Genomic DNA, 9,263 nt, shown 5'->3' on the forward strand with positions numbered 1-9,263 from the left:
GCTGTGAGTTATTCATTGACTGTAAGGATATTTTGTCTGAGGAAGTGACCATATTTGGATAAGTGGGCAGGGAGAGGGGCCAGTTCCACCCTCTTGTCCAAATATGGTCATATCAAAAAAAGGTTCACTATCCATGTGAATTTTCTTTTTTTTTTTTTTTTTTAATTTAATAAAAAAAAGTACAGAACATGTAAATATGAAATGAAATTTAAATCAAGAAAGTATTTTAGAATAAAATAAAACACTTCCCATTTTATCAGACTCATCCACTTTGGTATCAGCACATTATTATGTTAGTTTCTGTGTTAAATGATACTTTTTAAATGAGTAGCAATAAAATTAAATAAAAGTATTTACACTCTAAATATTTAACACGGAGTAATCACAGACTTTTCCTCTGATTGTGACAATTGTAACTCAGATATTCCTGTTTTCTTTGCTTTTCTAATGACTAATTTCTTGCTACAACACAACAAACTCTGTATCACAGGAAACAACTTTCAAAATAAAGCCTGTTAGCTTCAGCTCCTGTAAATAAACCCCTTAAAAATAAAAGCCTTGAGACTTCCTGTGACCCTGTGAAGACAAACAGCCATGAGCAGCGGTGACTTCCTGTGGATGAAATAATTAACAGGTCAAAACCTAGTATTTAGCATCTGTCTGGGATGCCTGTAGAAATGCCTGACTGAAGTGTGTGTCCTGGATGACTGATCGTTTGTTGGGGTGTGTAATCGTGCTGTCCCGTATGTCTGTGGGTTGACAACTGAAGGATCCTAAAAGTTTAAAACATAAAGCCCTGATGGTAGGAAACCACTAACCTGACACTCCAGATCGACTCACATCCAATGGATGAAATTATTTGACATACATCTAATAAAATAAATAACACTGCTTTGCCAAAACAGTTCCCAAGTAAATCAAACTCTAAATGGAGCATGGGGACAATAAACCATGACACTAAAGAATGACTAAATTTTACATGTTTGTAAAAAACTGTTACACAACCTGCTTCCTTATTTATGTGGATTTTATTGTCACTGGTGACTTAAATCTAACCGCTGCTGCCCTATTAGAAGTAAAACCTTTCAAAATAAAAGCCACAGGGCTGCAGTGTCTCATTTTTTATTAAAAAAAAAAAAAAAACATTTCAAAATGAAAACCACAGGGCCGCTGTGACCCTCTTATGTGAATAAAACCTTTCAAAATAAAAGCCACATGGCTGATAAGACTCTTATTGTGAGTAAAACCTTTCAGAATAAAAGCCACAGGGCTGTAATGACCCTCTTATGTGAATAAAACCTTTCAAAATAAAAGCCACATGGCTGATAAGACTCTTATTGTGAGTAAAACCTTTCAGAATAAAAGCCACAGGGCTGTAATGACCCTCTTATTGTGAGTAAAACCTTTCAGAATAAAAGCCACAGGGCTGTAATGACCCTCTTATGTGAATAAAACCTTTCAAAATAAAAGCAACAGGGCTGATATGACTCTCATTTTGAGTTAAACCTTTCAGAATAAAAGCCATGTCTGCTGTGCCGCTCTTATTGTGAGTAAAACCTTTCAAAATAAAAGCCACAGGGCTGCAGTGTCTCTTCTTAACCCCTCTTTCAGAATAAAAGCTGTCATGCTGCAGTGACGTTAGTCTGAGAATGTCCTCTCACAGGTCAGACCAGTTCTTCAGAAACCGACGTGGTGACGTCCTCGTCCAATCAGAGCAGGTCCTCAGTCTCCGTGTGTGACAGACAAAGGTAAGACTTTCTTCTTCTGTGGTTCTTGTCTCATTTGGTGTTTTTATCTGATTTTATGTTTCTTAAAGCTTGAACTGAAAAAGTCTGACTCAGCAGTCTTCAGTGGCTGTTATCCACTGAAGTATTTATCATTTCTGTTATTGAAAGTGATCAATGTTAAAGTTAAAGTGGAAGAATATTTAACATGTTTAACCTGAGATCACTGTTCATAAATATCACACCTGTTTGATTCATCATCACAGTTTTGGTTTTAAGGTCCCATTGTATATTTTATTTTGATAGGGCATTTCACTGTTTTCTGTTTCTGTTTTGTTCTTCTGGTTTTCTACCGTGACGTAGAGAGAAGGACAGCCACATGACCTGGAAGTACCAGAAAAAGTTTCATGGGCAAAAAATAGCAAAAGGTGGTTAAAGTGGGCAAAAAGTGGTAAAAATATGGCAGAAAAAATGTTAAAAGGGGTAAAATGATGAAAAGATGTGGCAATAATGGCTGGGAAAAAAGTGGTGAAAGTGGGTTAAAAAGTACCACAAATAAATCGTTCCAACATCAAAACCCGATGAGAGCTTAAATAAGCTCCAAAGTAAGAGAGCTGTTAGCCAGCATAGCTAACACCAAAGCTGCTGATTCAACACACGGATATCATCAATAAATCACAGCTGAGGAGGGAACAATCTCTGGGTTTGTCAGGGGCCCAGACAAATCTGTGGGTGTGCTTGTTCACACCAGGTATATTGGTTGTAAATACTGTCAGAAATCTAATTTCATATCTGCCAATACCAATTAGCTGTAAAGAACCTTCCCAAGGCATTGATATCATCCGTTCTAAACTGTTATCCATTAAGAACTATGCAGGAGTGCATGTTCAAAATGACTCACTGTAGTCCAGGGATCCACATTTAAAGGCAGCATTTACACGGACATGTTTCTAGGATGACTTTGACCATTAAATTAAAAAAAAAACAAAAAAATTGGGCCTGCTGCTCTACTGTAGTTACCTTTAGCTGTCATGCAGTTCAGGGATTCTTGTGACAGTAGTTCTCGTAGGTGTTCTGTGGTCATCTGAGGCGACCCGGATGATGTCTTGAAGCCCGTTGTCATCAGCGATGTTGATGGTCTGCAGTCTCTGGCAACCCATTAGCGATCACATTAGTTAGCATAGATGTTGTTGTTTTGGGGACAAATCCAGGACTGTTGGACTGCGCCACTGTAGCTCGATGGTATGGCTTGATCCTGTGTTGTTTTAGCGTCTTTGCTAACATTAGCAACATTAGCTATCATGGCTTGATCCCGTGTTGTTTTAGCGTCTTTGCTAACATTAGCAACATTAGCTATCATGGCTTGATCCCGTGTTGTTTTAGCGTCTTTGCTAACATTAGCAACATTAGCTATCATGGCTTGATCCCGTGTTGTTTTAGCGTCTTTGCTAACATTAGCAACATTAGCTATCATGGCTTGATCCCATATTGTTTTAGTGTTTTTGCTAACCTTAGCAACATTAGCTATCATGGCTTGATCCCGTGTTGTTTTAGCGTCTTTGCTAACATTAGCAACATTAGCTATCATGGCTTGATCTTGTGTTGTTGTTAGCGTCATTGCTATCATTAGCAAAGATTTATTTTGCCCGGAGGTGGTACTTCAGACTCGTTGTCCTTCGTTTTAAAGACAGTTCATCACTAGTATGTACACACAACTGTTGTTTTATCCAGACTTCTATTAGGCAGCTTTTTAAAATCCAGATTTGCTGTGAAGCAGACCTGGGTCTGTCTCCTCACTCAGCACTGCTGGCTGCGTTTGACCCGCTTTTAACCTTTTCAACCCAGGGAGGCAAACGTCCACACAGGAGGACTACAGGAGGAAGTTGTGGCCAAACTTAATCATATGATTAAACTGGGTTATTAGTTTTTTTACGTGTTAAGCTTTCCGGATTAATCATGAGTGTTCACGCGTTTGTGTCAACAGGCCTAATAAATATTTTATTATTTTACAGTAAATTTGCATGGAACCAAATTTGATCATTTATTTGATTTATATCAAAGATTCCTACTCGGTATCTGAACGCCTCAGAAATGATTAGAATGTTGTATTTGAATGTATTTGTGTGTGTTGTATTTGAATTTATTTGTGTGTTTTATTTGAATGTATTTGTGTGTGTTGTATTTGGATGTTTGTGTGTGTTGTATTTGAATGTTTGTGTGTGTTGTATTTGAATGTTTGTGTGTATGTTGTATTTGGATGTATTTGTGTGTGTTGTATTTGGATGTATTTGTGTGTTTTCTATTTGGATGTATTTGTGTGTGTTGTATTTGAATGTTTGTGTGTGTTGTATTTGAATGTTTGTGTGTATGTTGTATTTGGATGTATTTGTGTGTGTTGTATTTGGATGTTTGTGTGTGTTGTATTTGGATGTATTTGTGTGTGTTGTATTTGGATGTATTTGTGTGTTTTCTATTTGGATGTATTTGTGTGTGTTGTATTTGAATGTTTGTGTGTGTTGTATTTGAATGTTTGTGTGTGTTGTATTTGGATGTATTTGTGTGTGTTGTATTTGGATGTATTTGTGTGTGTTGTATTTGGATGTTTGTGTGTGTTGTATTTGGATGTATTTGTGTGTGTTGTATTTGAATGTTTGTGTGTGTTGTATTTGAATGTTTGTGTGTGTGTTGTATTTGGATGTATTTGTGTGTGTTGTATTTGAATGTTTGTGTGTGTTGTATTTGAATGTTTGTGTGTATGTTGTATTTGGATGTATTTGTGTGTGTTGTATTTGAATGTTTGTGTGTGTTGTATTTGAATGTTTGTGTGTATGTTGTATTTGGATGTATTTGTGTGTGTTGTATTTGAATGTTTGTGTGTGTTGTATTTGAATGTTTGTGTGTATGTTGTATTTGGATGTATTTGTGTGTGTTGTATTTGGATGTATTTGTGTGTTTTCTATTTGGATGTATTTGTGTGTGTTGTATTTGAATGTTTGTGTGTGTTGTATTTGAATGTTTGTGTGTATGTTGTATTTGGATGTATTTGTGTGTGTTGTATTTGGATGTTTGTGTGTGTTGTATTTGGATGTATTTGTGTGTGTTGTATTTGAATTTATTTGTGTGTTTTATTTGAATGTATTTGTGTGTGTTGTATTTGAATGTTTGTGTGTGTTGTATTTGGATGTTTGTGTGTGTTGTATTTGAATGTTTGTGTGTGTTGTATTTGAATGTTTGTGTGTATGTTGTATTTGGATGTATTTGTGTGTGTTGTATTTGAATGTTTGTGTGTGTTGTATTTGAATGTTTGTGTGTATGTTGTATTTGGATGTATTTGTGTGTTTTCTATTTGGATGTATTTGTGTGTGTTGTATTTGAATGTTTGTGTGTGTTGTATTTGAATGTTTGTGTGTATGTTGTATTTGGATGTATTTGTGTGTGTTGTATTTGGATGTTTGTGTGTGTTGTATTTGAATGTATTTGTGTGTGTTGTGTTTGAATGTTTGTGTGTGTTGTATTTGAATGTATTTGTGTGTGTTGTATTTGGATGTATTTGTGTGTGTTGTATTTGAATGTATTTGTGTGTGTTGTATTTGAATGTATTTGTGTGTTGTATTTGAATGTTTGTGTGTGTTGTATTTGAATGTTTGTGTGTATGTTGTATTTGGATGTATTTGTGTGTGTTGTATTTGAATGTTTGTGTGTATGTTGTATTTGGATGTATTTGTGTGTGTTGTATTTGAATGTTTGTGTGTGTTGTATTTGAATGTTTGTGTGTGTTGTATTTGAATGTATTTGTGTGTGTTGTGTTTGAATGTTTGTGTGTGTTGTATTTGAATGTATTTGTGTGTGTTGTATTTGGATGTATTTGTGTGTGTTGTATTTGGATGTATTTGTGTGTGTTGTATTTGAATGTATTTGTGTGTGTTGTATTTGAATGTATTTGTGTGTGTTGTATTTGAATGTTTGTGTGTGTTGTATTTGAATGTATTTGTGTGTGTTGTATTTGAATGTTTGTGTGTGTTGTATTTGAATGTATTTGTGTGTGTTGTATTTGAATGTATTTGTGTGTGTTGTATTTGAATGTATTTGTGTGTGTTGTATTTGAATGTATTTGTGTGTGTTGTATTTGGATGTTTGTGTGTGTTGTATTTGAATGTTTGTGTGTGTTGTATTTGAATGTATTTGTGTGTGTTGTATTTGGATGTATTTGTGTGTGTTGTATTTGGATGTATTTGTGTGTGTTGTATTTGAATGTTTGTGTGTGTTGTATTTGAATGTATTTGTGTGTGTTGTATTTGAATGTATTTGTGTGTGTTGTATTTGAATGTTTGTGTGTGTTGTATTTGAATGTATTTGTGTGTGTTGTATTTGAATGTATTTGTGTGTGTTGTATTTGAATGTATTTGTGTGTGTTGTATTTGAATGTATTTGTGTGTGTTGTATTTGAATGTATTTGTGTGTGTTGTATTTGAATGTATTTGTGTGTGTTGTATTTGAATGTATTTGTGTGTGTTGTATTTGAATGTTTGTGTGTGTTGTATTTGAATGTATTTGTGTGTGTTGTATTTGAATGTATTTGTGTGTGTTGTATTTGAATGTATTTGTGTGTGTTGTATTTGAATGTATTTGTGTGTGTTGTATTTGAATGTATTTGTGTGTGTTGTATTTGAATGTATTTGTGTGTGTTGTATTTGAATGTATTTGTGTGTGTTGTATTTGGATGTTTGTGTGTGTTGTATTTGGATGTATTTGTGTGTGTTGTATTTGGATGTTTGTGTGTGTTGTATTTGGATGTATTTGTGTGTGTTGTATTTGGATGTTTGTGTGTGTTGTATTTGAATGTTTGTGTGTGTTGTATTTGAATGTATTTGTGTGTGTTGTATTTGGATGTATTTGTGTGTGTTGTATTTGGATGTTTGTGTGTGTTGTATTTGAATGTTTGTGTGTGTTGTATTTGAATGTATTTGTGTGTGTGTTGTATTTGGATGTTTGTGTGTGTTGTATTTGAATGTTTGTGTGTGTTGTATTTGGATGTATTTGTGTGTGTTGTATTTGGATGTATTTGTGTGTGTTGTATTTGGATGTATTTGTGTGTGTTGTATTTGGATGTATTTGTGTGTGTTGTATTTGGATGTATTTGTGTGTGTTGTATTTGAATGTTTGTGTGTGTTGTATTTGAATGTTTGTGTGTATGTTGTATTTGGATGTATTTGTGTGTGTTGTATTTGAATGTTTGTGTGTGTTGTATTTGAATGTTTGTGTGTGTTGTATTTGGATGTATTTGTGTGTGTTGTATTTGAATGTTTGTGTGTGTTGTATTTGGATGTATTTGTGTGTGTTGTATTTGAATGTTTGTGTGTGTTGTATTTGGATGTATTTGTGTGTGTTGTATTTGAATGTTTGTGTGTGTTGTATTTGAATGTTTGTGTGTGTTGTATTTGGATGTATTTGTGTGTGTTGTATTTGAATGTTTGTGTGTGTTGTATTTGGATGTATTTGTGTGTGTTGTATTTGAATGTTTGTGTGTGTTGTATTTGAATGTTTGTGTGTGTTGTATTTGGATGTATTTGTGTGTGTTGTATTTGAATGTTTGTGTGTGTTGTATTTGGATGTATTTGTGTGTGTTGTATTTGAATGTTTGTGTGTGTTGTATTTGAATGTTTGTGTGTGTTGTATTTGGATGTATTTGTGTGTGTTGTATTTGGATGTATTTGTGTTATTCGCTGTCATGTGCAGGTTTCAGCCTCTGGTTTGTGTTCCAGGATGAGCTGGCCCGTGGTCACTCAGCCTCAGCCAGGTCTGGGTTTTTCCTCCGGGGATTCCGAGTGGAGCTCTGGGATTTGTGACTGCTGCGAGGACATCCCTGAATGTAAGCTTTCACTTTTTATAGTTTTGTTTCACTGACAGTTAAATAGACATGATGGAAATAGAATATTAAATGTTGATCTGTTTAAAAACTCTACAACAGTCTCAGTCATTGTGATGTAAGTATGAGGAAGTTTTAAAAATGACACCCTTTAGAAGAGGACAGCTGTGTGGAAGAGGAGTGACAACATTTCTGTGTGGACGTTATTGAAACTGTTGACCCTCTGACCACACACAGATGTTAAAACACTTGTCCTCAGGTGTAAAAACTCCTCTTTGCGTGTGTGAATCCTCTCATGTGAGTGTCTGACTGTGTTTCAGGCTGTTTTGCCTGCTGGTGTTGCCCGTGCTTCGCCTGTATCACCACTAAAGCCTATGGTCAGTGTCTCTGTCTCCCCCTGCTGGAGATCTGTGGCGGCTGCATCAACCCCATCACCATGTCGATGAGGGTTTCTGTACGCCACCGCTACGGCATTAAGGTGGGGACAAAACTCTTCATGTGTTCATGCTGTCAAAACTAGCCAACCAACACCCACACCAACCACAAATCACTAAAATCAAACAAACCAATCAACAAACCTTAAAAACCATCTAACAACCATCCAAACCAAACCAGATAAGTGTATTTTGATTCAACATGTTGTTACCACGTTTTGAATCCGTAATCTGTTCTTTTAAATATATTTTTCAGGATGTCCGATCTATTTTAGGAAATGTGATGTAATGACTCCCTGTGTTACTGATATATTTTGTCTCCCTTCATGTGTGTGTGTGTGTGTGTGGGTGTGGGTGTGTGTGTGTGTGTGTGGACTACAGGGCAGCCTTTGCAGAGACTGTGTGTGTGCTACCTTCTGTCCGCCATGCGTCTGGTGTCAGATCTCCAGAGAGATGAGGAGCCGGAAACTTCCCACCGTGCTCAGTGACATCATCCGCCGCTGATTACATCATCACTTCCTGTCCGTCCTTATTAATCAGAGTTTAAATGTTTACATGTTTAACCTGTGTGTTACAAACTGTGATTTCTTTTCTTCACATTCTGATGTTTTCATCAAACATTTATGAGACGTTCAATTTCAAAGACAAAAAAGAAAGATGACCCACCAACCAGGCAACAAACAACCAATAAATAACAACAACAAACCAACCAGCAAGAAAAACAACCAATAAAAAAATGACCAACCAACCAACCAATAAAAAAACAACTAACCTACCAACCAACCAATAAAAAACAACTAACCTACCAACCAATAAAAAACAACTAACCTACCAACCAATAAAAAACAACCAACCAATAAAAAACAACCAACCAATAAAAAACAACCAACCAACCAATAAAAAACAACCAACCAACCAACCAATAAAAAACAACCAACCAACCAACCAATAAAAAACAACCAACCAACCAACCAACCAATAAAAAACAACCAACCAATAAAAAACAACCAACCAACCAACCAATAAAAAACAACCAACCAACCAACCAATAAAAAACAACCAACCAACCAACCAATAAAAAACAACCAACCAACCAACCAATAAAAAACAACCAACCAACCAACCAACCAATAAAAAACAACCAACCAACCAACCAATAAAAAACAACCAACCAACCAACCAATAAAAAACAACCAACCAACCAACCAATAAAAAACAACCAACCAACCAACCAATAAA

The 9,263-nt window shown here is 35.5% G+C and overlaps 1 protein-coding gene across 1 annotated transcript; it reads left to right on the forward strand.

The window, feature by feature from the left end:
* The first annotated feature begins 1,696 nt into the window (after window positions 1–1,696).
* On the forward strand, window positions 1,697–8,770 carry LOC121519161 (cornifelin homolog B-like). The gene is made up of 4 exons (XM_041801978.1): window positions 1,697–1,748; window positions 7,487–7,593; window positions 7,911–8,068; window positions 8,406–8,770. Exons 2-4 carry the CDS (start codon window positions 7,488–7,490, stop codon window positions 8,526–8,528), a joined length of 387 nt encoding a protein of 128 aa, XP_041657912.1. The 5' UTR covers window positions 1,697–1,748; window position 7,487; the 3' UTR covers window positions 8,529–8,770.
* Window positions 8,771–9,263: the final 493 nt, after the last annotated feature.

This window comes from Cheilinus undulatus, linkage group 12 (genome assembly GCF_018320785.1).
Source record: "Cheilinus undulatus linkage group 12, ASM1832078v1, whole genome shotgun sequence".
In the NCBI taxonomy this organism is placed as follows: Eukaryota; Metazoa; Chordata; class Actinopteri; order Labriformes; family Labridae; genus Cheilinus; species Cheilinus undulatus.

Excerpts from the sequence above, each read along its gene's own strand:
- LOC121519161 (XM_041801978.1), top strand. The coding sequence starts at position 7,488 with ATGAGCTGGCCCGTGGTCACTCAGCCTCAGCCAGGTCTGGGTTTTTCC. Across the intron at positions 7,594-7,910 it reads CTGCGAGGACATCCCTGAAT|GCTGTTTTGCCTGCTGGTGT; the intron begins GTAAGCTTTCAC and ends ACTGTGTTTCAG. Across the intron at positions 8,069-8,405 it reads GCCACCGCTACGGCATTAAG|GGCAGCCTTTGCAGAGACTG; the intron begins GTGGGGACAAAA and ends TGTGGACTACAG.